Raw genomic sequence first — 26,724 nt, 5'->3', positions numbered from 1 at the left:
TCAAGTTGAACTAACAGTGAATGTGAGTGCTATTTTTCCTAGTTAATCAGAGCAACAATGGGAGACAGCACATTGCAACGAGATTTCAATATACACGGTACACACAGGTGCAGTTTTATAATGTCTTTTTCCTTTTTACCCCTTTCTCTGAAGCTTCTGTTGTCAGATCACTGTCAGGAATCGGATGCTGAGCTTCATGCAACAGGTAAGGTCTAATTCAGTTTCCCATGTACAAAAGCCTCATGCATACAGCACCTGCCAATGCAAGCAGCAGTACGTATTTACAGTTTTCTACTAGTCTGCCTCGTATCTTTAGTAAAACAACAGCAACAAGGAATTAAATATAAATAGATATATATATATATTTAGAAAACAAAAGATCCTTGTCCCTTACTATAATTCTTAGAGCTGGCTCTAAGTGGAGGAAGGTATCAGCCTTGTTTAAAATGGTTATGTACAATGACCAGACATTGCCACTGCCCCAGGCTTGAGCGAGCCCGTTACTGCATGAGCCTGGCCAGCTCAATCATCGCAAGTGCATGAAGCCAAGCCCTAACTTTACACAAAAAGGAGGGGAGAAAGCCAGAAACTTACCTGGATTACAGCCCTGTATGCAACCCTTTTCTGCCACGTTATTAATAACGGAGCACTGGAGATCAGAAGCCTCCAGCAGGTTTACCACCAACAAAAAAGCAAGTTCATCCTGTGCGGACTAGTCAAAAAAAAAAAAAAAGACTCCAAACCACCACAACAACAAAAAAGTGTCTTCTTTGCTTGTTTGCAACTAGAAAGGCATATAAATTAAGCAGTGCCAGCTATAAAGTGGTTAAGAAGTAGCATGTTCCTACGCATGAGTGAAAACTATAATAGTTTCCTACCACCTGCCATGAAGCCACATCCTGCCGTGAAGCAGGATAAGATTTATGTGCAGATATGCAAGGTTTGGGGTTTGAACCTCTACATAGTACAGATCCTCAAATAGTAAAGATGGGATACCCCTTCGGTTCAGTTTCTAGAGAGATTAAGAGAATAAACTTATTTTCCTCTACATTCCAGGGCATGGTTATGGGTCTTGAACATCACAACATGGGAAAAAGTATATATCTGCCTGAACAAAAATAGAAAATTTAGAGCCTCAGAATATAAGAGGAGAAAAGGAGAAATAAAAAAAAAGGCAGAAAAACACCTGGATTAAAACTTTTTTTTTTTTTTTTCCCAACTGAAGAAGCACTTGCAGACATCTAGAAACCTAAAGCAAATTTTACTTCTTGCATTTACAGTCAGTTCAAAGTACAGCTAGCCTGGGTTGGGCCCTTGTTTACTGAAAGTAATGCCACGGGACGTCCTGGCACCGTAACCCTCAACTTCCCCGCCTTTGGCCCTGTGCTGGCATCACAGAAGTCTGGGCTCCTGAAAGCTGGAGAAAATCGAGACGTGAGGACACAGCAGCACAGCGCGGCCAGGCAAAGCTGCCACTGCCTTGGGTACAGCCTGGCACAGCAGGCATCTGCAGAGAGAGGGGGGAAAGAAGGAGTCATGGGGCGAAGGCACTAATTCGCACACATGATGGTGAATGACAGGGTGCTCTCTGCTCTGCCATCTTGGCAGGGCCACAGGGCTGCCCCCCCCGTCCCCTGTGGCAGTGCCAGCATGCTGTGAGCTCGTATCAAGGCATGGCTGAGGCTGGGCACACCCCTGGGTGACCCTGTCCCCCCTTGCCCCAGCAGGGTGCCCAGCCCCACGTCCCTGGGCTCAGGGAGCTCTCCAAGGAGCAGCCCCTGGCCCCTCTCGGGGCAGCCTGTGCCAGGGCTCCGGCACCCACCCAGCCCAGCAGTGCTGCCTGAGGGGCAGGGGGAGCCGCCGGGGCTCCAGGCTGGGCCCGGGGCCTCTGGGCCTGGCCCTGGGCACCGCTGAGCAGAGCCCGGCTCCGGCCTCTCCGCACCTCCCTGCAGGTACTGACGGCCATGGGGGAGCGCCCCCGGAGCCTCCTCTGCTCCAGGCCCAGCAGCCCCAAGGGGCCTGAGCTCCCCCGGGCGCTGGCACCTTGAAGTGGAAAGCTCGGAAGTGTGGCCCCAGTTTCTCTTGTGAGGGGTTCAATTTGTGCCTGTCCCTCCCTAGAATGGGGACTTGCAGCTCAGCCATCCAATAGGCTTCGTGGGGCAGGGGGAGGTGAGGGCGAACGGACCCCAAGCACGTGCACCCGGTCCTCTTGGAGCTCCAGCTGAAAGAAGTCCTGCAGGGAGTGAGACTGGGCGGTTCTGTCTTGCAGAGGCCAGTGAGGTTCAACGTGGCTAAGTGCCGGGCCTTGCACTTTGGTCACAACAACCCCATGCAGCACTACAGGCCTGGGGGAGAGTGGCTGGAAAACAGTGCAGAGGAGAAGGCTCTGGGGGTGCTGACTGATGCTCACCTGAACATGATCCAGAAGTGTGCCCAGGTGGCCAAGAAGGCTAACAGCATCCTGGTTGTATCAGGGATAGTGTAGCCAGCAGGAGCAGGGAGGTGATTGTCCCCCTGTACTCTGCTCTGGTGAGGCCGCACATGTACTGTGTTCAGCTTTGGGCCCCTCACTACAAGAAGGACATCGAGGCCCTGGAGTGTGCCCAGAGCAGGGCTACGAAGCTGGTGAAGGGCCTGGAGCACAAGTCCTGTGAGGCGTGGCTGAGGGGACTGGGGGTGTTTGGTCTGGAGAAGAGGAGGCTCACAGGAGGCCTTACTGCTCTGAACTTACTGCAACTGCCTGAAAGGAAGGTGTGGGGAGCTGGGGGTCGGCCTCTTCTCACAGGTAACTAGTGACAGGACTAGAGGGCATGGCCTCAAGTTGTGCCAGGGGAGGTTCAGGTTGGAAGTGAGGAGACATTTCTTCTCAGAAAGAGCAGTCAGGCATTGGGACAGGTTGCCCAGGGAGGTGGTGGAGTCACCGTCCCTGGAGGTGTTCAACAAAATGTTGGATGTGGTGCTTAGGGACATGGTTTAGTGGGTGACATTGGTGGTAGGGGGATGGTTGGAGCAGATGATCTTGGAGGGCTTTTCCAACCTTTATGATTCTGTGATTCTGTGATTCTGTGATTCTGTTGCCTTCGGGTCTGCAGTGCGGGCCAGCAGCAGGAATATGCCTCTGAAGGGTCAGTTTGTTCTTAGCAGGGCTCCAGGCTAGGATTTCAGGAGACATGCCAGTCAGGGCATGCATAGGGGGAGAGATTTAGCTGGGGAATGAAAGCCAATGGAGTATATCTTGTGTTCTACCAAAATGACAAACCCTTTTCCATCTTTGTAGTAATATCCAGGTGCCTGTTACACTGTGACTTTTCATATTAACCAGGGTATGTATGCACCCAGAATATTCATGCAGATTTATTGGGTGGCACACTGGTGTATTGAGTGGCACAGTCACTGGTTTCTAGCTGAATTTCAGTAGTGACTGGTTCAAAAGGATTACTGACAAATGGGAAATTCAAGGGAACTGTGTGTAGTATGAGTAAAGTTCATGTGCAGGATTAGATAGAACAGTATCTGGTCTTGTGGTTAAATGATGCTGCTGAGCAAGAAGTAGGGAACACACTTTTCATCAGCATGAAATTTTAGGTTAGTTATGGATAGGGAAATCCTCCTGCTTGAGTGTTCTTACAGGGAATATGTCCTTGCTTTGAGTTAGGTAACTGAGTTTTGAAAAGAGCATGTTTGGGAAGAGTTGGGGGAACCTGAGGCAGGAAATACAACCCTTAATACTGCGGTGGAGATCAATTTAACTGATATGAAATTATGTATCGGACTATATCATGCTATTAGATAATGAATGCCAATCATAGGTAAGATTAGTCAATATCCTTGAGTCACATGATAGGAATTAGTGCTGCATTTCTATCTAGGGAGCAAATGCTTTAGGGTACGGAGTCTAGTGGTCACTGTCCCCCGCAAAAATTTGCATCATTGGTCTTGTTTCCTGCCATACTTTTCTTTCTGCTTTTGCCCTCAGCTAGTAGTGGTGTTTGACTGGAACGGATGAGTGATGGGATTTATGCTTGCTTGAAAGACGTAGTACAGTGGTGAGCCATCTAAAATACTATTGACTGTTTCAACCACTTCTTCCCAATCCATTCGGAGACCGAAGTGGTTAATTGTAAGAACTTAAACTGCACCCTGACTTGTATGACTTGTGTACATTCTTGTTTGTAAAGCTATCTGTACTGCTATCTGCAGTAGGGTAGGAAGCATCCAAACTAGTTGATCATGAAGAGCCCGGTTACACAGGGAAGCTACAATCAGGTTAGAGATGAGATAAAATGTTGGGAATATGATGTTCATGCTATTTGCTTGTCTCACAGACAGATCTGACACCTTTTAAGCCGCAAAATCCTTTATTTGCTGTACAGTTGTGCCTGAAATGCAAAGCTTGCTTGCTCACTTCCCAGTTATAAATTGTACCACACACACTTGGCAATCCCATACAGGGTGTTGGGGCTGAGAAGCTGCAGTGGCTTCTAGCTGGGAACCCCTCCCTGATGGGAGCTGTGCAGTCAGCGTGTACTTCTGCTCCTGCCTGCCGTGTTACCAGGTGATGCTAGCGTGCCTGCTGCCGCACTTGTGCAAGAGAAGAAATGCCCCAAGGTTTTATATGAGGGTTATAAAGTTCTGGTGGTAATGGACTTTGGTATTCTCAAGGTGAGAACTGCCCCTGTTTACATCTTAAACTTTTTCAAGCAGAAGCTTTCTCATAGGACAGTTTCTCACAACTTTGGATACGGAAAATACTTTAGAATTGTCAAGTGGTAAGAGCAGAAGTTCTGGTATATTGGGAGCATGGGGAAGAAAGAAGGAAGATGGGTGGTGGTGGTGTTCATAAGGAAGTTTCTTTGTGAACTGTATTTCATTCAGCAAATTATAGTGTCTTACTATTCCATCTCAGAAATTAGGATATCATTAACTGTTAAATAAATGGTCTTGTTCCTATGTTTGGAGTTCCCAGTGTTAGTAAGGCAAGCGGTATGCATATATAAGGAATATTTTAGCAAATCATTCTTAAACTGTCATGGCTTTTTGACAAACAGGTCAATGCAAATAAACCTTCTGTCTTTACCCGGCAGGTGCCATGTTGCCTCAGAAGAGGGGAAGAACACCTTCCAGCATAGCCGTGAACTGCTGTTGGAGAGTCCTGGTGACTTGCTTACTATTTCTTCCAAGTGCTTTCTCTCTGCAGCCAGACCATCCCAAGGTGTTGCTGGTATCTTTTGATGGATTTCGATGGGATTACATCTATAAAGTCTCAACTCCCAATTTTCATTATGCCATGGAGAATGGTGTTCACGTTAAACAGGTCACTAACGTGTTCATAACGAAAACGTATCCTAATCACTATACAATGGTGACAGGTCTCTATGCAGAAAGCCACGGTATAGTTGCTAATGAGATGTATGACCCTATTCTGAATGAAACTTTCTCTGTGAACAACATGGATAGCTCCATTCGGGAAGGTGGGATCTATAATTCCAAGTTCTGGGAAGAAGCCAGCCCGATATGGGTAACAAACCAGATGGAAGGACATAAAACTGGAGCAGCTATGTGGCCTGGAACGGATGTGAAAATACATGGAGTCTTTCCGACCTATTACATGCCCTACAATGAATCTGTTTCATTTGAAGACAGAGTTGCTAGGCTTATCGGCTGGTTTAAATTGGAAGAACCCATAAATTTTGGTCTGCTCTACTGGGAACAGCCTGATGAGATGAGCCATGTTCTGGGCCCAGAAAATCCACTTATGGGACCGATAATTAGTGATATTGACAAGAAGCTGGGATACCTGATGTTTGAACTGAAGAAAGCGAAGCTGTGGAATGTGGTAAATGTCATAATCACGAGTGACCATGGGATGTCACAGTCATCCTCAGAGCGGCTCATCGAGCTTGATCAGTATGTGAACAGAGAGCTCTATCGAGTCATTGACCACTCTCCTGCAGTAGCTATTTTGCCAAAAGAAGGTAGGAGCTATAGCACTAAAATTCTCAGAAGGAAATACTGAGCATTAGAACTTTACAGGCTTTTTCCTTAACTGAAGTGGTAGTAGCAGCACTGATGCTGATAGGGCATCACCCTTGAACAAGGAGTATTTGCAGCATCACTGCCTTGTTATTTTTGATAGCTCTGTCAAAAGCCTGGATTAACTTTCTAAAATGGAAAGTGAGCAAATCTGCGTGTGAGTAATACTGCCACATATCCTTTAGGCCTTACGAGAAGTAAGATGATCTCATGGTGCCATCAGGGATGAATGGCATTCCGGATGGATAGCCACAGAATGTTACGTGTCTTCCCTTACATCAAGATGCTAAAGCCATAGATGAAGAACTAGATTTATAACTCAGACAGTAAACTGAGACCAGATGGTGACCTTCAATCAATAGAAAGCCTGTGTTAGCTATTTGATTGATACTTACAAGCTATTGCAGTTCACTTCAGTTTTTTTTTTTCCTCTTGTCATGCTGAAGAGACAGTTACATTCATATCATTTTTACTCTGATAATGTTGAACAAGAGTACTGGTGGAATCAAAACCAGAAGTCTGGTTGCAGTCATTGAAGGATTGCTGAAGTGCCAGTTGTTTGTTTAATCTTCCTGATGTAGAGGTGCTGCTCTTTATTTTGATTCCAAGTGGTAAGACGAAGGGAAGTGGCCTCAACTTGCACCAGGGGAGGTTTAGGTTGTATATTAGGAGAAATTTCTTTACTGAAAGGGTTGTGTAGCATTGGAACAGGCTGCCCAGGGCAGTGGTTGAGTCCCCATCCCTGGAGGCCTTCAAGAAACGTGTAGATGTAGAGCTTAGCATCATGGTTTAGTGGTGGACTTTAGTACTAGGTTAGAGCTTGGACTAGATGATCTTAGAGGTCTTTCCCAACCTGAATTATTCTATGATCAAAAGATATTACCGTGTGGGGCTAATGCATTAGCCTGGAGAAGAGCATTTTTCACATAGGCAGGGGCACTAATTTGGAAGTTGAGTTATAAGATGGCCTTCTGAAAAGGTGTGTTTTAAGATTTGTTTAACATTTGCATCACTAATGGATAGCATGCAGCATTTAATGCACCAGCAGGGAGAGTACTTTGTGAACTTAAGTGACCTTTAAATGCGTAAACAAGTGCCTGCTGCTGTCATTTTTAGTTTGAATAATACTCCTTTACTGATGCAGACTAAAATGTCAGTGTGGGAGTTTGCAAAATGAGATTCATTTGCAGCCTAAGCACACTTGTGTGCTCGTAGCTGGGCGCTGTTTCTCTTGGTGGTGACAGAAGAGCAGAGTTCGAGAACTCCATCCTAGTGGATGCAAACTTGGTAGTGCTGACCAGAATGTTCTCACTACCGAATAAAGGAGCTATTGTAAAAGTAAAGGTTAGTGCTGAAGCATCCCTAATGTGGTAAATGAGAACTTGATACATAATGATTCTCCCATCCAGAAAAAATGCTTTTTTTTTTTTTTTAAGAAAAAAAAAATAAAGTATCTCTTTAAGGAGCAATTAGATGACAGAATAGTGTATAAAAAGAGAAAAACAAAACAAAACAAAACAAAAAGCTATTTCAATGGATTTCATAAATAAGCTGGATTTGTTTTTTGCCCAGAGGTTCAGTTACCTATTATACACTAACAGTAAGCAAGAATTAGTTTTGAGCACAGCTCAAATTACTACTTTCCGCTTTGCTAACCGTGATTTTATTGTAAAACGGTATGATTCATTCTCACTTTAACCGTGAAATATACTTAAGTACATAGGTCTCATTTTTTTTTTCATCACAGTTATTTCTTTTGCCTTGCTTAAACCAAGGGAATGATAAAGCTTAGTAAGACATTCAGAAAAATTTTGAATGCTTAAAAATGCAGAGATTTCTGCTACTTTAACTGTCTGGCTGTGTATTTTTTCCCCAGGGAAATGAATTAAAATAACCATTTAACCATTCCAGTGTATTGGTCTGTGCTGAGTTAACTACTTGAATGTTTGTGAGGGTGGTACCAATAGCACAGGTGGCGATGCTGGCTTTTTCTTGCATCAAATATAAATACATTAATTCAAATAACTAAATTAGTGTAATGACACAGTTTCTTACATTTTGGGCTTCTCTTCCTGATTACTTCATACAGAGGACTGGCATAGGTAAACTAATTTTGCTACTGATGTAGTCCTGGAAGTACGAGGACGGAGTCCTTTCCTCATTGCTGTAGCTAGTGTCTATTATATCAGAATTTATGCTGCCTCACTTTGACCTTTATTGTGTTTCTTAAGTTTGGTGATTCTCATTTTATGCCAGTTTGAGATAAGAAACCTTACACATTAAACTATTTTCAGTTTACAGGGTGCACAGCTGGGTCTGAAGGCAGGACTAGCTAGAAATGGTAGGTCAAAGTGACAGGATGGGCCTAAATCCCACTTAGCTGCTGAAAACATCCCTATGGGTCACAGGGACAACGTGGATGTCTTACAGCCCTGCTTCAGACCTTGAAGCACTGCAGCTGGTCTGCAGGGAGCAGCTGTGAACTCAGAGGTGTGGGTTGTGCATGGGTGTAGCTCAAGGTGTTTAAATAGCACAGAGCTGAGGTTCTGTGCTGATATGCAACAGGCTTCTTACTGAAACCACTGCACAATCCTCAGTGGGAATCTATGCTTAAATGTTAGGGGGCGGCGGGGGAGAAGTTTGCACCAATAAACAGATTCCTGGACTTGTTTTTATGTTCTGGCTGTGTCTTGGTTTCTCCTTTCTGTGTGCTGGCATCCCAGATTGTCCTGCTGCTCGCTGACTTTTACTGGAAAGCAAAGTTCAGAAAGCAGAAATAAGCAAATTAAGAAACAAGGTGACACCTCTATTTGGCACTTTAAAGGCAAGGAACTAACAGTACTCTCTGGGGAAGTGCATTTTGTCCTTTTCTTTCTCCCGACAGCTGTGTTTAAAGTAGTGATGATTTTAGTAAACGTATTGATAGTTTTGTCTTTTGGTGTTTTTTTGTTTGTTTGTTTGAAGGCAAACTGGATGAAGTATATGAAGCTCTGGCCAGTGCTCATCCCAGCATGACTGTTTATAAAAAGGAGCAGATTCCAGATAGATTCCACTACAAACACAACCATAAAATTCAGCCAATCTTAGCTGTGGCCGATAAAGGATGGGAAATTGTATTCAATAAGTCCGATGGTTTTCAATGTAAGTATTCTGTCTTTACAGTGTTATCTTCCTAGTCGGAAACCTTACATAGTACTTTCTCTCCCAACTTCAACCAATGCTTTTTTTTTTTTTTGAAAGAGTGTGAGGAGAAATTACAAAGCTAAGTATATATAATTTATATAGTTATATAATTACGTATTTAATTTATAAAGATAGATATAAATACGTATTTTCCCCGATGGGGTAGGAAGCACACTACTGTTAAGGGGGAGGGGACTGGACTTAGTCTTTCAAAAAGTTAAACTTAATGAGATAAGATCATTCAAGTGGTTTAGTGACCACATAACTTGAGGTCTTCCTGTGAGATCTAGCAGGCTGATGAGCTCTTTCTGAGAAAATGAAAGAGGTTGTAACGGAACTTGTCAAGGATGAATAGTGTTTATTTGGGAGTACTGAGCTATTGGAGAAAGGTTAGGTTGGAAATGCAAGAATATTTTCTGAAAGTCCTCGGCTTTTGTGGATGTCTACACTTAGAGCAGCCTTGTTCTATTTCTAGAAAAAGTTGATAGACACTGTACAGTCATTTACCTTAAAGATTAATATGTCTTCTAGGTGATTTTGAGGAGGAAAAAAAAAAACCACACACACACAAAAACAACCAAATACTTCACCGTCACGTTCTTCACCTTGGGGTTTTGAGATTCATTGTAGTTGGAACGGAGACAGTAAGCTGTTAACTTTAGGTAGCTGGAAAGGATTGATATAAGTGTCACAGGAAGGCCGGATCTGTGACATGTTACAGGGAATACATACCATTTCCACTGAAAAGCTGAAAGAACCTTGTCCTTAAATGTGAACAAAGTGCTGAAGATGTCCAGTGACGCTCCAAATAGTCAAGTTTCTTAAGTGGTTTCACTAGAAGTCCAAGAAGAGGCTTCCAATATTGTTATTACATAGTTATACAAGTTCTTAACTGAAATCTGTTTAAACTTTGCTGCTGAGGTTATGAAGCTTGAAAGACAACTGAGTTTTTCAGCTGCTCCATAGCTGATGAAAGCAGCTGTTTGTTACTGCACAGAGGTTTCTGTTCAGAGGTTTTAGAGCCTCTGCAAGGAAAAAGCACTAGAGATCCATGATCTTTTTCCTTGTTGATGGGCAGGCGGTGCACAAAACTGGTTAGGGTGTCAAAACAGTCAGGACCTACGGTCTGTCCGCTGCTGAGTCAACCAACCTCTCTCTACGTGGACTTTTCAAAGAGAACTGGTCCACTTGCAAAGTGAGCGTTTTTCCTTGACCAAAATTGAGGATAGTTGGGTGTAGGATGCCATTGAAAGTACAATTACTGCCATGTGAACTTTGTTTATTTATTTTAATAAGCTCTTAAGTCTCTTTTAAGGCGTTTTCTGTGTATGTTTCTATGACTTGATATTTACTAAGGGATATTTGTGCTGTTGACCGAATTTTTCTATTAAACCTCTGCAAGAAGAAATGAGGATGGCTGTTCCTTTCCTGCATTATGCTAGTTTTGGGAAAAGGTTCAGTGCTTGCTTTGCAACTTCAGAATATTGACCTTTACCTCTCTTTTATTTCTAGTTGGTAATCACGGATATGACAACAACTTACAAGAAATGCACCCAGTTTTTTTGGCAGTCGGGCCTGCTTTCAGAAAGAATGTCACCAGAGAAGCCATGAATTCTACAGATTTGTACCCCTTGTTGTGCCATCTCCTCAGTATTACCCCCCTGCCAAACAATGGTTCATTCAACAATGTGAAATATATTCTTGCTGAAAAGGTTCCTGTACTCTCGGGAGCAGACGTCTATGCTACTGTTGTCGGAGTCTTTCTAGGCAGCTTTCTTGTTATGATTTTTTTTGCACTTTTTGTTAAGCATTTAATCCTCATCCAAGCAAGTACCGTGCAAATGCAACGTACTGAAGCTGCCCGGCCACTCTTACAATATTCATAATGCTTGCCAGTGGAGGCACGGTGAAGTTTTAGAGTAACGCTTGGTACTGTTTCTTGCTTGATGCTTAAAATAAGCTTGTACAAATAAAAACTAATAGAAGAGGTTCAGCATAAACATGCAGAGTAAAAGAAAACAGATGCTGATCCATTGGTACACTGAAGTACATACTAGGTACACACAGAAAGAGTGTGTTTCTGTTTCACTTTATAAGCACTTAATCTTTTGGAGGTACAGCTGGGAAGCTGTATATGTAGGTAGACTTGTAGGAACGAGATGTTGAGTACCTCATTCTGAGCTGCTTTTAGGGAAATAACATCAACTGAAGTGCATTTCAGGCTCTTTTGTGCTGATTTAGTTAATATATATATATTAATCTCTTAGGTTCTATCAAGTCACTGAATGTGACGAGGTGGTATTGCCTTTAGCAATCAGCTTTAAACTACTTGATTTTTTTTTTTTTAAGGTAAATGTAGATCTTTACTATTTCCACTGTCTCCTGTACACTGGACTATATTTTCTAGGCGTTCCTAGGAGGCTGGCAGTTTAAATACACCATACAAGCACAAAAGATGTATATCCAAACGGGGTCTTTTATATTTCTGTCACAAGAAATTTTTTTCTGAATAACGTCGAATCGGTTAAGGAACAGGCATGTGCAAGCTTGTTTCAGAGGGCTGTTGAGCTTGTTACTGGGTCTAAAATCTGATCTGTTACCAGAGACTGCTTGCTAGGGTGAGCTTGGCTTGCTGTCTCGTGCGTTATCTGATGTGTCTGGGTGGGGCCTTAGAGTTTGATATGGTTAGGATTAAACACACAATCTCAGGAACAGCCATAAAAAAACCTACTCTTAAAACTAAAGAAGCACACTTTGAAAGAAAGTACAAAACTGGAGTTTGTTCTTGCAGAGGAATGTCTTTGCCAGGGAAAGTTGTTGATTATGAGTCAATAAAACTCTGAGTCAATAAAAGTACGTTTCTCTGAGTCTTTTGTGGGTGTTGCTGAAATTAATCTTGCCCCTGTTTTTAGGGTTGTGGGGTTTTTTGTTTTTGTTCGTTTTGTTTTGTGAGCTCACTTAGATGGTAGATGAGGAGCTGCTGGCTAAGGTGTGTATGAAAGATGTGATATGAAGTAAGGGAAGCTGTTTAGTCATCAGATTTCTTTACAAAGTGATTGTGCTTTCCTCTGAGTTAGTTTTTGTTTGTGTTTAGCTTCCGAGTACAATGCCTGAAGGAGGGAAAAAAAAAAAGATCTTTTAAAATTCACAGTAATATTCAGTCTGTTATTCCTGTAAAAGCAATTTATTGCTTTATCCGCAGCATCCAGCAGAGGGCAAAGATGGGAACCTCTTGGCCTTGGAGATGTGCTGTGCCTAGCTAATGCTGTGCCTAACCAGCTCAGACTGCAGATGGGAGGGTTGCTAGCAGGCCTAGCAAGACCGACAGCAAGCTGAGTTAAGTCCAGAATTTATTTTGCTAAGCTTAATTCCTGACTAAACGAATGGCATCCAGGTGAGTTCAGAAGTGAGCTTACTGCCTCGGTGGCAGTTCTGCAGTGCCACACGACTTACTGCTCTGCTCTCTGCTGTGCAGTCATCTCTTGGTTTCCTCTGCCATTTCAGGACGCTTGCATGGCATTCAGCTGTCTTGCAGACATGGAAAGTTTCCAGAGGCCACAGCTAGGTGCAGAGAAAAGGCTTGAGAGGGAAGGGAGTGGATATGCCAACCTAAGGTCAAGCTGTAACAGCAGCTTTAGGAAGGCAGGAGCCCCTGGTGTGGGGATGTGAAGTGTTTTGTACCTTGAGCTAACTCATCTCTGCGGTTCTGCTGTTACTGTTCTGTGTTCTTTTGTTTTCTTGCCTTGCCATTTTCCTATGAAAACACCAAAGGGAAACCTCTGGGGTAGCAGTGCCTGACATTGGAAAGCTGGCCCTTAGTGGAGCAGCCCCTTATGTAGGCCTGGGGTTTGATTTGCTGACACCAACCAAAACTGAAGGATCGAGTTGAAAACTGGAGGCAGTAGTGATGTTCTCAGTAGTTTCTATGGAGGTTTGGAAAGTCTGAGTAGCAAACGTAGATTTCTAAATTGTTACTAATCCCTTTCCCCCACCTACTGTCCAAAATGGATGGCAGTTGACTACATTATTCTTTATTTACAACTTGAAAACTAATTGCAGTGCAAACTCAGCGTGTGTTTAAAGACAGATCGACATTTTGATGTTACGGGAGTAACAATGAATATTGGAGATGAACTTCCTCTTGAGGTGTCATAATCCCCCCATCCTCTGTAGCTTCTTCAGTCACCCTGTTTGGGGCCCTTTGGAACATGCTACTTTAACAGAAGTTGTCTTTATTGCAGTAGTTTCATAGCAATGCTTTTGGCAGATGTGAAAATAACCGCATTATTTTCTCAGAGATGTGTATTCAACTCTTTTCTTACTGTGACAGGTGTAGTCCTACAGTCAGCCAAGGTGACCCTTGATTTTAAGGAAGGGGCAAGGTCAGCGTTACTCAGCCCTGCTGGGATTTATTCACATGACAAGAAAAGCAATTGGTTTCCACTGACAAAGAGTTTGGGAAACACAATATTCAAAGCAGGCGTAACCATGAGAACTCTTCTCAGTTTAACTGCCCTGTATTGCTCTGTAAAGCCTTTCTTTGAAGAGGGTAAAATGATAGCTTATAGGAAACCGAAGGGAGCCTTTCAGCATTCAGGTATTTCGGTTTGGGTTTAAACATGTTCCCTTCATTGTTTTTTGTGTTTGCAGATACCTCTTTTGTAGCTACCTTGTGAGGATGCTTGCCCAGACAGTGCTAAACTGTTTTAAGATTGTGTCTGTACATTTAGTGAAATTGAAAGAACATGTGATACCACTGGAGAAAAATACCAACTTTTCAGACTTGTGATGTGAGATTGATTCTTCAGGCTACCTTTTTGGCTGCGGAGGACGTGGGGTTTGGTTTCTGTGTATGTGATACTTCTTACGATGTATGAACACGTCGACTGGAAAGTGGAGATGAGAATAGTGTATACCACTTGTAGCTTAAGCTTGGGGACTGAGAAGCTTGCGTGCATGATATTGTCCTTCACTATTGACCTGTGAAGCATACTTTGAGGTGCCAAATACTTCTTTCCTGCTCAGAAATGTTGAAGTTGAAATGTATCTTTGTTGTAGTGCTACTGAGCACTGAGTGCTCGCTCAATTTAAAAACAATGTTTTGGAGAAGAATGAACTTAAATCATATGGATCCCAAATATTTCTTGTACTCTGCATCGCATGTCTTCATTAAAAATAACTAGAAGTGTAACAGGATTTAAGAATTTTTGGTCAAGGTTCTTATGCAAAAGATTCCCTTGCTTCCTACCTTTCTACTGAATATAGAAGTATGTTACCAATAGCAGTAATACATTTTTATTTATTTTTTAAATCAAAAAATTCTTCCAAGCTGCCTTTGTAGAGCCGCAGTGATACTGTTTAAAATAAATAACAATCTCAAAAAAAACAAAGGCACAAAAGCTGGCTTTTATAAAGCAAAGAGCTGTGCAACGTGACACTTCAGGCGTGTGAGACAATCCTGAGCTGCATGGGGCAGTGACCAACACGCAGTTTGAGTCCTGCTGTTAATCTTCCCAGCTTAAGTTATCACCACAGATGCTGTCTTGATCCTACCTATGCCGATGTACGTACCTTTCAAGAAATGAAATGTCTGTAATACAGAAAGGTTATTTTAAGCATTTATTAGAAGTTAGAATATAAAAATTGTTGGGAGCACAGTGGAAACAGTAAATTCAATAGCAGAATTGCAAATGAATGGTATTTCCATAATGCAGTCTCAGTCATACTAAGTTAACAAATGTCTACTGCTGAGTTGTTTTTCTCTTCAATAAAGAACAGCACTCTGCATATTAAAGCAAACATTTGTCCCTGTGGTCTGATCTTTGGAGGTGTAGAATCGTACTGCTTATGAAAATAAGCCAGCAACTTCTGATTTTATCATAAATTTAAACTTTCCTTTGAAACAAATGTTCTGGACCTATCGCTATTTGAAATCAGCTCAATCCTACAGCTGCGGACAAAAACGACGCCACTGCAGAGGGATGGGTGTTTTAAGGCCTCTACATCCAGTGCTGAGACTTGGTTTATGGAGGTCAAGTAACGAAATGGAACATCAATCCTTGTAAAACTTAGTTCCCAGCAGTGAGCCTCCACTTCAGTGCTAGTTTAAATACTAAGAACTTCCCCTAATTTAATAAGCCCTATGCGAACGTAGCTGAATGTATTTAGCAAGCCGTTAATGTTACCACAAACTGTTGTGGGATGTCTCCTTTATCACAGCTTTCAGGAAGGGGGAACCACAGCTCCTTCTGTTGGTTTGAATTTACCATTCAGAAAGAAACGAGCAGTTTATTTTCACAAGCAGTAATTTGTACAGATTTTAACTGTAAGGTACTAACAGTTTTTTAAAAATGACCATATATACATTACATTTGTCTCAAAAGAGAAAGGCCACGTTCTGGATTCTCTTGCTTTGTATGTAATCTCTCTGAAAAGCCTGGCTTTAGGGCTGGATGTGGACAAGCTCCTTTGAAACCCTCCCTGCCAGCAGCAAAGAATTGCACTAGGAGGAGTACTCAGCGCTCCCACAGGCCATTTCATCTTTGGGATTGAAAATAACAAGCAATGCAATTGGAATGGTTTTATCCTATTTCTTGAGTAATTATTGAAGCTCTCTGACTCTTTCCCACTGCACGCTGTAAGGCTTTATTCTCAGTGATAAAGGGAAGAGAAGTACAGGGCATTAAGGGTTCCTGCTAGCTTGTGCTGCTCGCGTTCTGGTTTCAGAGCTCAGTTGTCTGCAGCAACTCCTATCAATGGGTGAGCTGGAGCAACACACTTAAACCTCATTTCCTCATCTCTTACAGCAGTTAGTGGAGATGAGTGCTACCCCCTGCACATTTACACTCTTGGTAATTAAAATCCGGGTGGGAACCTTTACCCTGGCCTGTCCTGGTGATGCACGCGGAGCTGAAAGCACATCGATGGCTGGGACAGGAGGGAGGGAAGGAAGGACAGAGCGCAGCATGTGCTGTGCTAATCTGTTTTAGCACCTAGCAGAATAACCCTCACAGTCAGAGGACAGTACAGTTCAGTCTTACCAGCCCTGCCAGCAAGATGAAGATAATTCAGCTGTCATGGCTCTCCAAATATAAGCGACACAAAGCATCTCCAGCACGTCTACCCCCCTCTGAGGATGGCAGCCTTTATTAGCAAAATTACAGGAATCTAACAACTCCCTCTGAGGTAGGAATTCAGGCATCCTCCCTTTCACAGCAACTCTAAGCCTGCACTCTACCCTGCTTAACATTCACTTTGTCCTTAGGCATTAACCTGGCTTCTTACTGTATGCAATCAATTATTTCGGATCTTCCAACAGGGGACAAAGAAGCAGCAACCTGTGTTTAATCCAGTTACCAGTATATTACACCAGCTGTCAAACATCCAGTGTGCTGTCAGCAACAGTAGAGATTGAAAAATCTCTGAGGGAACTCTACGGTCTGAGACTCTCAGTTCAGATTAATCTAGAGTTTAAAAAAAAAAAATGAAGTAGTAAGAATGGTTAGTTCAAAAAAGGAAAAAGAAAGCAGAATAGGTTCATTTTTGTATTTTGTGGTTAATCAATACAACGGAATCCTCAGATGAGAGGAGATGTGACTTTGTAAAACCTGAGCACATTTTTAACACTCTAGTTTATCTTATTTTCAGTAGGCAGCTAGAAGAAGCCCTTCCCCCCAAGGTCCATACTTCCAATTCAGTTACTAAGAGGACGTCAGTGGCTAATACCAAATTGCATTGAATTTGAGCTTGTGAACAAGAAATCATATTGCATGCTACCAGCTACCACAGCTCTCTCATTTCAACTCATCAGTTTGTAAAACTGTCAAACATGTAGGAAAAGGGCTTTGTAACTGTAGTTTTCTTTCTGGGTTAACGCTAACAATATCATTGCATGTTCCTTCCTCACTGAAAGATGAGGTACTGAGGTTATCTATATCAAACTGCCTTTTTTTTTTTTTGTATGGGAAATTACTAGACTCAACGATTGAAAAGGAATCTAGAGGTTCAATTAGAAATAGAATGATTCGCATTGGTCTTCACCAGAACTTTGATAAAAGGTCATCCTAACTCAGAAAAGAAGCTATAGCCTTTTCCTTTAAATTTCCAGAGTTTAAAACAAAAGTTTAGAATCCTTGCTCGATGACATTTTCAACTTGTTCCTTTTCACGACATGACAGCCTTCAGAAGACAATCATCAGCCAGTACACAGGGCATTACCCACCTTTATTCTGTAACACATTCAGCAGTCTACGCCTGAAAAAACTTTTCACAGTGTTTAGAAGCAGCAATTTTACTACTACAGCCCATCAAGCTGAGTAACCCAAGCAAGGATTCTCAGATTAAATCAACATCCTTGAGATAAGCAAGTAGTCCTGTCTCAGCTCTCCTAGTGCAGGAACTGCGGAACTGAGTCATCCACAGACACACACGGAAGCTTCAGCATCTGCCCAGCGTTCTAGCTGTTGGACCACATACTTCATTGCTCAAGCTAGAAGTTGTCAGCATAGAAGTGACACATAACAGTTCTTTCCTCACCGACTTCCTTTTTCCTTCTCACCAGTTACTTGTCATATTGCTGGCTTAAGGTGGAAACACAAATATCACCTCTTCTCTCCACCCTTTCTCCCCAGATTTAAGAACAAATCAGAAGATAGCGTCCAAATTGAACTAACTTTTTCTAACTCTCAGAAAAAAGATCATCTCTCCAATACAGCTACAAGAACACTAAAAGAAATCAACATTAATTTAAATTTAATACCAAAAATAATTATCACAAATGTTAAAATTCATTTTGTCTAGTTCACAGTCTGGAATTTCATTTTAGAAGCATTCAAAGTCTTGAATGAAAAATTAAAGATCTTTATTTTCTTAATCATCTCTTCCAGCAAAAAGCCACCCGTTCAGTATTTCTTTCTGAAAATACTTTTTTTTTTTTTTTTTTTTTTACAGGACTACTATTCAAGTAACACACACAAACAAGTTAGCAGGTTCTGGCTGTACAGTATTTTACACAGATACCATTAAAGTGCATCAAAGAATGCTGTCCAGTGCAATCTTGAACTGGCTTGCTGAAATCACTATTTAGCAAGCGAGGCTCAGCTCTCTGCATGCTATCCAATTAAAGGATCATCATCATCAGATTGTAACTGAAGTCGGGAAAACGGACGTGGAGGAGCTACTCTGTTCTTTGAGATTATTATAATGCAGGTGAAAGTAGTCAGTACCATAAAAGCCCCAATAACTATCCCAATAGCTTCGGGGAGATTTATGCACCACTGGTCAGTGAGCAAGCACTTGGTGTTACTGAAAGTGCCATTGTGCGGCTGTGGGGTCAGTCCCAGGATGTGGCACATCATTGGGTAAATATCAACGTTGTTCATTGTGCTCTGCTTGTAACCCTGATGAAAAGCAGGCCCTCGAGCAGCCAGGAAGGGATGCATGCTTGGGAGAGCGTTGTCATAGCCATGGTCACCTACTGGAGAAAGGCAAATTCAAGAGTTAACATCACAGTTGCTGTTTGCATATCAAGTACTCCCCCCACCCCCAAAAGGCACGTATTTTAACCAAGGACTGATGCAAAAACTAAACGCAGCCCTTGGATCAAACGCTGAAGGAACCCAGAGTTCCTTCCCTCTTCCTGGCTCCCCAGCAGTCTTTTCCCATACCAGCCTTCAGCCACGTTCCTTCCCCATCTCCCTCAGTTAATCTGTTTTCTTTTTGCTCATTGACACTTCCAGTTTCCCCCCCTCACACTCCTCATGCTGAAGTTGAAAAGGGTGTTGCCACTGCACGAGTCAGTAGCTGGAATGCAAGCTTGCATTTCTTGGATTTTGGAGAGAGAGTTCCCCTTAAAAAGCACCTGTCTCATAAAAACTCAAACATTTTCCCCTTGATGGTGTTCAGTTTGTGCATATTAAAGTACTCTTGGATCATGCTTATCAGATTAGGTACCCAAATTTATCAGATTAGATACCCAAACAAATCCCTACATAATCAAAAGCAAAAACAGCCAAAGGACCGTGATGCCTGTGACAGACACACAACAGAACTTCGTGGCTGCAAGGTCACCAGTACTTAGGCGTTTGGTAGATTTTTAGGAAATACTGCAACATTTTGTGAAATATAAACAGCTAAAAAGCAGCCATAGTCCAATTTCCTAGTAACACGCCTAATGAATGTGTTCTAGATGCCAAAAATTTCTCATAGCACAGAGTTTGAGTTACTGTGTTTCGGTTTACAGTTCATTTCTTAATATCAGTTTAGTAAATCTGCCCCCAGAACTGTCTCCTTAACCACTTCACTAAAAAGTTTCTGATCTGAAATGTCACGAGTCCTATTGCTTGAAGTCACACTTACCACTTCGGTATATTTTCAACATTCCTTTTTAACGTTTTGTACCATTGTGTTTGTTATTATGAAGACACAACTGCACCATTTCTCGCTTGCGATTAGATTAGATCTAATCTAATTAGATTTGATTAGATTTTTTCCTTCCACTATTTGCTCATTTTGAACAGTGCTGTTGCAGGAGGACTCACATGTACTAGGAACAGTGTTGGTATCGGTACACTTGCCAATCATTATGCTGCCACTTCGTCCATGAGAACGATAAACACATTGCCATTTAGGCTAAAACATCCCCTCCCTGCTTCCAGAAAGCTGTGGCTAGCAAAATTCTTTTGAAAAGTAACTCATGTCAACCAACAAAGTACTGTTACTTCTAAATATACAGTTATTAACTATTTTTAGGTACATTAAATTGAACCTAACCATGAAAAACAAAGAGTTCTATTAGCACTTTAAGGGGTTAAATGTTGTCAGTTTGAGGATGATTGCGGCAAACTTTGGGGGAAATTCAAATACAAGCATGTCTTACATCATAAACAGTACTTTTGTACAAATTATGAGAAAGTTTGGAATTAAATGTGCAAAGGGCAGACAAGCTGGGTGAAACTGGGAGTTTACACCACCCAGCACCCTGTCCTGACAGCAGTCCTAACAGATAGCCTGGGAACCATGCAACAGCAGCTCTCAGCTGCTTAGAAACTCCCTGGAAATTGGTACCTTTGTATTTCATTTCTACTAATGGATTTCTCTTCCAAAAATTTGTCCAATTGCTTTCTGAACCCATATATTATTATTATTATTAAAGCAGGAAGAAAGGGCATAGCTTACCAATGCATTGTGTGAAGTAAAATCTGTCACTTGTTTTTACAACATGCTATTTGGTATCTTCCTGACAGGAAGAATTCTAGCTTCTTTGACCATTATTGTTGAGCTTCTATTATTTCTAACATTTCCTCCCATTTATTTTGTTCCCTAATGTGTGTACAGTAACATTAAATGTTTCCTCATTTACGTTCCTTATATGTATGGTTTTATGCACAAACATTTAAACCACATGCTGGTCAAAGCTTGAGATAAAGACTTAGAGTTACCTTAGGCAAGTTAGCCAGCAAAGCGTATCTCAGGCTATTAAGCTGAACTTAGTAAAGTGTTGGAGCCAACAGAACATCCCCTATAATCCTCATCTGTTAAAACACTCCAGGTTGAGGCTGAGAATGTTCTGGAAAACATTACCTGAGATGGTCCTAAAGATGCACAGCGCGAAGACTCCACTCGCAAGCTAGGACCTGCTACAGATTGCTGGAATAACCCAAACACTTCACTGATGCAAGCCACAAGGAGCAAAAATGAGGAAATGATACTTACATTTTAAAAGAGACTCATTTTGCACAATTGTCCAGCCTTCATCTGCAACCAGAATTATGGGTTGAATTCTCTTATTATGCTGATAATGAAATCGTTCTGGAATCTCCTCTTTGAGATATGCTTTCATATGACTATTGCATTTTTTCAGTAAGTTGTATACATATTTTTTATCTGTCAAGAAAAAAAATGCATATGAAACAATTAGAAATTATGTCCTGCTTAATGCAATTATCTGTCATTAAAGCTAAATCTCTTTTTTTTTTCCCCCCAAACTACTATTTTTTAAAATGCAGAGAGTAAATGATTGTTCCATGTCCCTAGTGAAATGTATCAAGGTGGATTTCACAACTTGCTCCCATTTAAAGTCAGGCACTTTGTGTCTAGAACCTAAAATTCAACTCTGTGTTTTTGGAGAGGCGGGGAGTGGGTGCAAAATTCAAGCAGAGAAATCAAGAGAAAGCAATCACACACCAAAGTAGTCAATATTTTAGCCAAAGCAGTGAAAATAAACTTTTTGCTAATCTATAAATCATGTTGTTTGCTATAATTGCTTCAGTCTGGCCACAGCTGAGGAAACTGAGAAGACCGGCAGCGTCATGAGTCACACCTGTTAGTGACTACCCTGAGATACAGAAAACAAATTCACAGTATGAAAACTCAAGTTTCATTCACAGAAACAAAAGCTGTAAAGCAACCAAAGTTGGTTTTAGATTTTTAGTTGGAAGTCTGAACAATGAGATATTTTATTCTGAATAAATCTGACGGTTTATTTCATGCTCACTATGAATTGCAACCTTATAGAATACATGAGCAACAAGGGAGCAGGCACTCTGAGTGCCTAATTGCATAGGCAATTTGACCCAGTGCTCCTCATCCCACTGATTACTAAAGCAAAGTAACTTCTGAACAGACTTTTTTTTTTTTTTTTTTTTGCTTTTCCATTAAATTACGTCCAAGTCATGCAGTATTAGCTACACTTGTCCTGCACAAGACCTGAAGGTAAGCAAGATTTAAATCTCAATGTAAGACTTAAACAAAAAAAACCTCAATATACAACTTAAAAAACCAAAAACTACCACATACTCTTTTTTGGCAGCACTGCAGCAACTGGACTCTTGTCGATGAGAATATAGTTACTGCGATCAATACAGCCATCCAGGACAATCAGCTTCTTTGGAGAACACGTGGCCATCCCATGATCACTCGTTATGATGACATTAATAGTGTCCCATAAACCTGAGGCCTTCAGTTTACTCTTAAGGAAACCAACATGATTATCCACTTTTTCTAATACTTTGCGCATGTTCTCAGTATCATCCGGTCCATACTTGTGCCCGCTTACATCTGGTTCTTCCCAGTATAACGTAGCAAAATTGACTACTGGATCAGAGCTGTTCAGCCACGTAACAATTTTCTCCACTCTTTCCTTAAATGTTACTGAAAAATTATACTTCATAAAGAAGTGGGGGGTCGCATTGTTAATTTTTACATCAGTACCAGGCCACATTGCAGCAGCACTCGTCCCATTTCTCTGCTGTTGATTTGTTACCCAAATTGGAATCGCCTCATTCCACCAGAAGGGATCTGAATCATTGAACTGCGAAAACTTTTTCTTGGTATCTGCATCATACATGTCATTAGCCACAATGCCGTGGCTTTCTTCATATAAACCTGTCACTATGCTGTAATGGTTTGGGAAAGTCTTGGTGATAAAAGCATTTGTAACTTGTTTTACAAGCACACCATCCTCAATGAACTCCTGAAGGTGAGGAAGATGATAGGTTTCCAAGTAATCAGCCCTGAAGCCATCAAAGGACACTAAGAGTAACCTGGGCACTGAATCACTGGGGTGACCATGACAGGTGACTATTCCAGACAGAAGCAAGGTTAGCAGCAAGCTCATTGTTGATACTTCCAAATATTTCCAGCAATTAAGCAGATGCACCTGAAAAATGTAAAAAGACAAGACACGATTCAAAATAAGCGCGCTGGAACCAGTTTAACTAGCTATACATCACGCACACCTTCCTCGTAGAGGTTAACTGCAGAACAACTGGTGTAAACAACCACTGAGGCCAACAGAAAGTTTCCCTGCTGACTTCAGAAGTTTCCATATATTGCCATAGCTCCTCACATATCAAAACAAATGAGCAGCGAGACATTTCTCATCGCAGACTAAATGAAATGAAGAACTGTTTTCTCGTTTTCTCTTTTTTTTTAAGCAGTTATTTCACCCTTTTGTCTCTCTTATTACCATTCTGCACTCCAAGACAAACAACCTGTATTCTTCTCGTGTTCAAGCACAGGCACTAAACAACTTTGGCTCCACATTCAGGACTCCCGTTCACACATCAGTGCTCAGCCCAGAAATCCATTTCCTTTTTCATCCCACCTTTCCTACCATCTGGAGTTGCTGGAAGGCTTTAAGCCTTTCAACACTCCGACTGATTTACCGCTTACTCAATACAGGGAACTGCCAGGAGCTACTTCTGTTTTCCTTCTGAGCTGCTCTGCATCGACCGTAACAGCATTTAAACCTGTTCTTTGTGTGTCATATGTCTCTCTAAAACAAAGAGCAAAAAAAAAAAATCATTAGTAACCTCTGCAGTGAGTGAAGTTATTTCTTATCAAGGAATTAAAGGTCAGTATGAATAGAGGGTATAATTTATGAGCTTTTTCCCTATCCTTTTAAATCAGAAGAAGCTGGCAGCAGAAAGGACATGCTCGAACTTCTTTCATGCGATGGGTGCTTGGGTCGGGGAGATGTAGGATTATTTTATAGGGTGTTAAAAAAGGAGGAAATTTGGGATTATTAACAGGAGATGTGAGATTGCCTTGCTCCCAAGGCGAGCCCTGCTCCAGCAATTTGCTCCTTTATGGCATTTGCAGAAACCAGGTTGATCTGAGGAGGAAAAGCACAGAACTTTCTAACTACAGCGATGTTAGACACTCCAGGGACAGACAGATGGAAATATTTCGGGTTAACCCTACCATACATCTCCTGTCCTACCCCTGTTGTGCCCCCAGCGCAGCCTGACCCCACTCTTTGCCACAACACCCCACCAGCCCTACCTTCCCTGCACCCCCGGCAGCCAGAAGGTGCCGCAGGGCCGTGAGGCCACCCCTGGGCCCACCGGCCCCCAGAATTTCCCCCAAACCGGGGGAAGAGCCCCTCCAGCCCAGCACCGCCAGCTCAGTGGCACCCCGCTATTTCTGGGGGACAGCCCCCAATCACCCCAGATCGCCCCCAAACACCCCTAAATATCCCCCTAAAGACCACCAGGCCCCCCTCACCACCCCCCTGGACCCTCCCCCGGCGGTTTCGCCCCGAGCCCACCGTTCGGTGCCCGCCGAGGGGTCGCGGAACGGCGGCGGCCGGGGAAGGGCAGGGGAAGGGGCCGGGGAGGGGAGGGGCAAACGGCAGCCATCGGCGGGGGGGGGGGAGAGCGGCGGAGCGCCGGGGAGGGCTGCGATTGGTCGGGGAGCCCGCTGGGGGCGGCTGTGATTGGTGGAGGAGGGGTGGGAGGGACGCGGGGAGGGAGGGAGGAATGGGGGGGGGGCGAGGGGGATAGGGCTGGGGGGGCTGATTGGGGCGGGGGTCTACTGGGAGGGCTACTGGGAGGTACTGGGAGGTACTGGGAGGTGCTGGGAGGTGCAGGTTGGAAATGAGGAGACATTTCTTCTCAGAAAGAGCAGTCAGGCATTGGGACGGGTTGCCCAGGGAGGTGGTGGAGTCACCGTCCCTGGGGGTGTTCAAGGAGAGGTTGGACGTGGTGCTTAGGGACATGGTTCAGTGGGTGACATTGGTGGTAGGGGGGTGGTTGGAGCAGGTGATCTTGGAGGTCTCTTCCAACCCTAATGGTTCTGTGATCCTGTACTGAAGGGAGCCGATAGGGGCTGGGGGGAGCAAGGCTGAGGGGTACTTGAGGGGAATGGGGCTGGGAGAACTGAGGGAAGTGGGGCTGGGGGGGCTGTTAGGGGCTGGGGGGAGCTGGGCTCTGGGGAGTGGGGCTGAGGGAACCCGAGAACTGAGGGGAGCAGGGCCAAAGGGGTCAGATAGGGGCCGGGGGGAGTGGGGCTGAGGGAAGTTGAGAACTGGGGTACTGAGAGGAATGGTGCTGGGGGAACTGAGGGGAGCTGGTAAGGGCTGGAGGGGCTGAGGGAAAGAGAACTGAGGTGAGCAGGGCTGAGAAGAACGGAGGGGAGTGGGGCTGGGGGGAGTGAGGAGAGCTGATAGGGGCTTGGGGGGAGCAGGGCTGAGAGAAGTTGAGAATTGACGGGAGTGGGACTGAGGGCAGCTGATAGGGGGTGATAGGGTCCGGGGGGAAACAGGGCTGAGGAGAAATGAGGGGAATGAGGCTGAGGGGAGCTGCAGCAGGCGGCTGTGGTGACTGCGGGGCCATGGCGTTCATTGTCACCCTGGGCTGGAGTGCCCGTGAGGTGGGATGCTGTGGGTTGGGGTGGGGTGCGTGGCCGTCAGCAGTCTGGCATTCCCCCAGGGTGCTGCAGCAACTTCGGGCTTGGGGTCGTCAGTGCAGCTGCAGATCTCCGCTCTCCTCCATTGCCTCTCCCTTCCGTCACACAGCTCAGAGAGCTGGCTGTTCATGCGCTTGTCTCTGCATGACCTCATCATGCTCTCGTGACAACACCTTTTTACCCTAAAACCCAGAATGCATGCGTAATGAAAGCATTACTGGATGTAAGTGCTGTGCACGCCAGGGCTGCTGGTAAGGAGGCAGTGTGTGGTGTGATGTGTTCAGGCCTGTTCTGGGTGCTGGTCAGTTTGCCTCCTAAGTTCAGGCAAGCAGTTTGCATTTTGTTGGTTAACCTTTTTGTTATGAGAAGTGATTAGTAATTCTGCAAAACCTGTTAAGTTACTAGTGCTGAATAACAATGAAATCATCTCCGTGTAGAGAGAGAGAAAATGTGTCCTTTAACAGAATACAGCAGAAATCATAACTCCGTTTCTAATTTCATCAAAAAAAATAGACATGTCTATAGCTTCATAGCAGACTTAAGCAGAGGATCTAAACTGCATTCTGTTTGCCCTGCTAGCCTGTTTATCCTGAATGCTGCATACGTTTCAGCTTGTTTCTTTCTAATGGCTTTCACATATGTATAAGTTCAACAGGATATGCTACCTCTGTGTGCCGACTGTGGCGTGCTTTTAAAGTTGAGGCTGTTGATTTACAGGTGCCAGGAGAAAACTGCTGGACAAGGTGACATGCCTCTCTGATTCACCTTGGTTCATGGAATGTATGAAGTGTGGCAAAGCACAGGATTGTTTAAAAAGAAAAAGAAAAAAAAAAAAAGGTAAACAGTGAGCCAGTTAAGACTTCTTGCAATTCAGATGTAAAGTTCAAGTCAAGGTTGTGGTATGGGTTGTTTTTTTTAGCTATGCTAATTCAGCTCTGTCAATATGCACACGATCACGTGGGAAAGGGCAATATCCTTTATCAATTACTGTACTGCATTTGCTTCTAAAAAATTATTCTGTGAGTGAATTAAAGGTCTAGGGAATACATAACATGCAATTTTTTAATTTGTCTAGTTTTGATTCAATTTTGTATAATTATGACTCAGGTCTTGTTACCAACTTTATTGAGAGATACAGACATAATCATCAAAGGTCATTTGTTAACCTAGTTCAGCAACATACTTACTCAGCTATTCAGTCCTCAAAGGTGTGAGTAATCTCTTGTTTACCCTTAGCCATATGCTTTGAAACCTATGTACAGGATTCACCTGTAGTGCGTCCAATTTGACACATCATAAAGGCAGTGTACCTTACCAACT

At 43.1% G+C, this 26,724-nt stretch overlaps 2 protein-coding genes across 3 annotated transcripts; one reads left to right on the top strand and one right to left on the bottom strand.

Annotated features, from left to right (window-relative positions):
* Window positions 1-12,062, top strand: ENPP5 (ectonucleotide pyrophosphatase/phosphodiesterase family member 5). The gene is made up of 5 exons (XM_035560239.2): window positions 1-22; window positions 154-205; window positions 5,085-5,975; window positions 8,998-9,174; window positions 10,729-12,062. Exons 3-5 carry the CDS (start codon window positions 5,090-5,092, stop codon window positions 11,100-11,102), a joined length of 1,437 nt encoding a protein of 478 aa, XP_035416132.1. The 5' UTR covers window positions 1-22; window positions 154-205; window positions 5,085-5,089; the 3' UTR covers window positions 11,103-12,062.
* Window positions 12,063-17,174: 5,112 nt separating this feature from the next.
* Window positions 17,175-24,323, bottom strand: ENPP4 (ectonucleotide pyrophosphatase/phosphodiesterase 4). Of its 2 annotated transcripts, none has more exons than XM_035560243.2 (4): window positions 24,266-24,323; window positions 22,012-22,873; window positions 20,929-21,099; window positions 17,175-18,691 (listed from the first exon to the last, which is right to left on the bottom strand). In XM_035560243.2, exons 2-4 carry the CDS (start codon window positions 22,829-22,831, stop codon window positions 18,327-18,329), a joined length of 1,356 nt encoding a protein of 451 aa, XP_035416136.1. In that variant the 5' UTR covers window positions 22,832-22,873; window positions 24,266-24,323; the 3' UTR covers window positions 17,175-18,326. The 2 variants fall into 2 exon arrangements, with proteins under 2 accessions (XP_035416136.1, XP_035416137.1); XM_035560244.2 differs by lacking the exon at window positions 24,266-24,323 and adding an exon at window positions 23,389-23,485 and having other exon boundaries at window positions 17,443-18,691.
* Between the last annotated feature and the right edge of the window lie 2,401 nt (window positions 24,324-26,724).

This window comes from Cygnus atratus, chromosome 3 (genome assembly GCF_013377495.2).
Source record: "Cygnus atratus isolate AKBS03 ecotype Queensland, Australia chromosome 3, CAtr_DNAZoo_HiC_assembly, whole genome shotgun sequence".
Classification (NCBI taxonomy): Eukaryota; Metazoa; Chordata; class Aves; order Anseriformes; family Anatidae; genus Cygnus; species Cygnus atratus.
The sequence above is the reverse complement of the archived record's forward strand: the minus strand, read 5'-3'. Positions and strand labels throughout refer to the sequence as shown.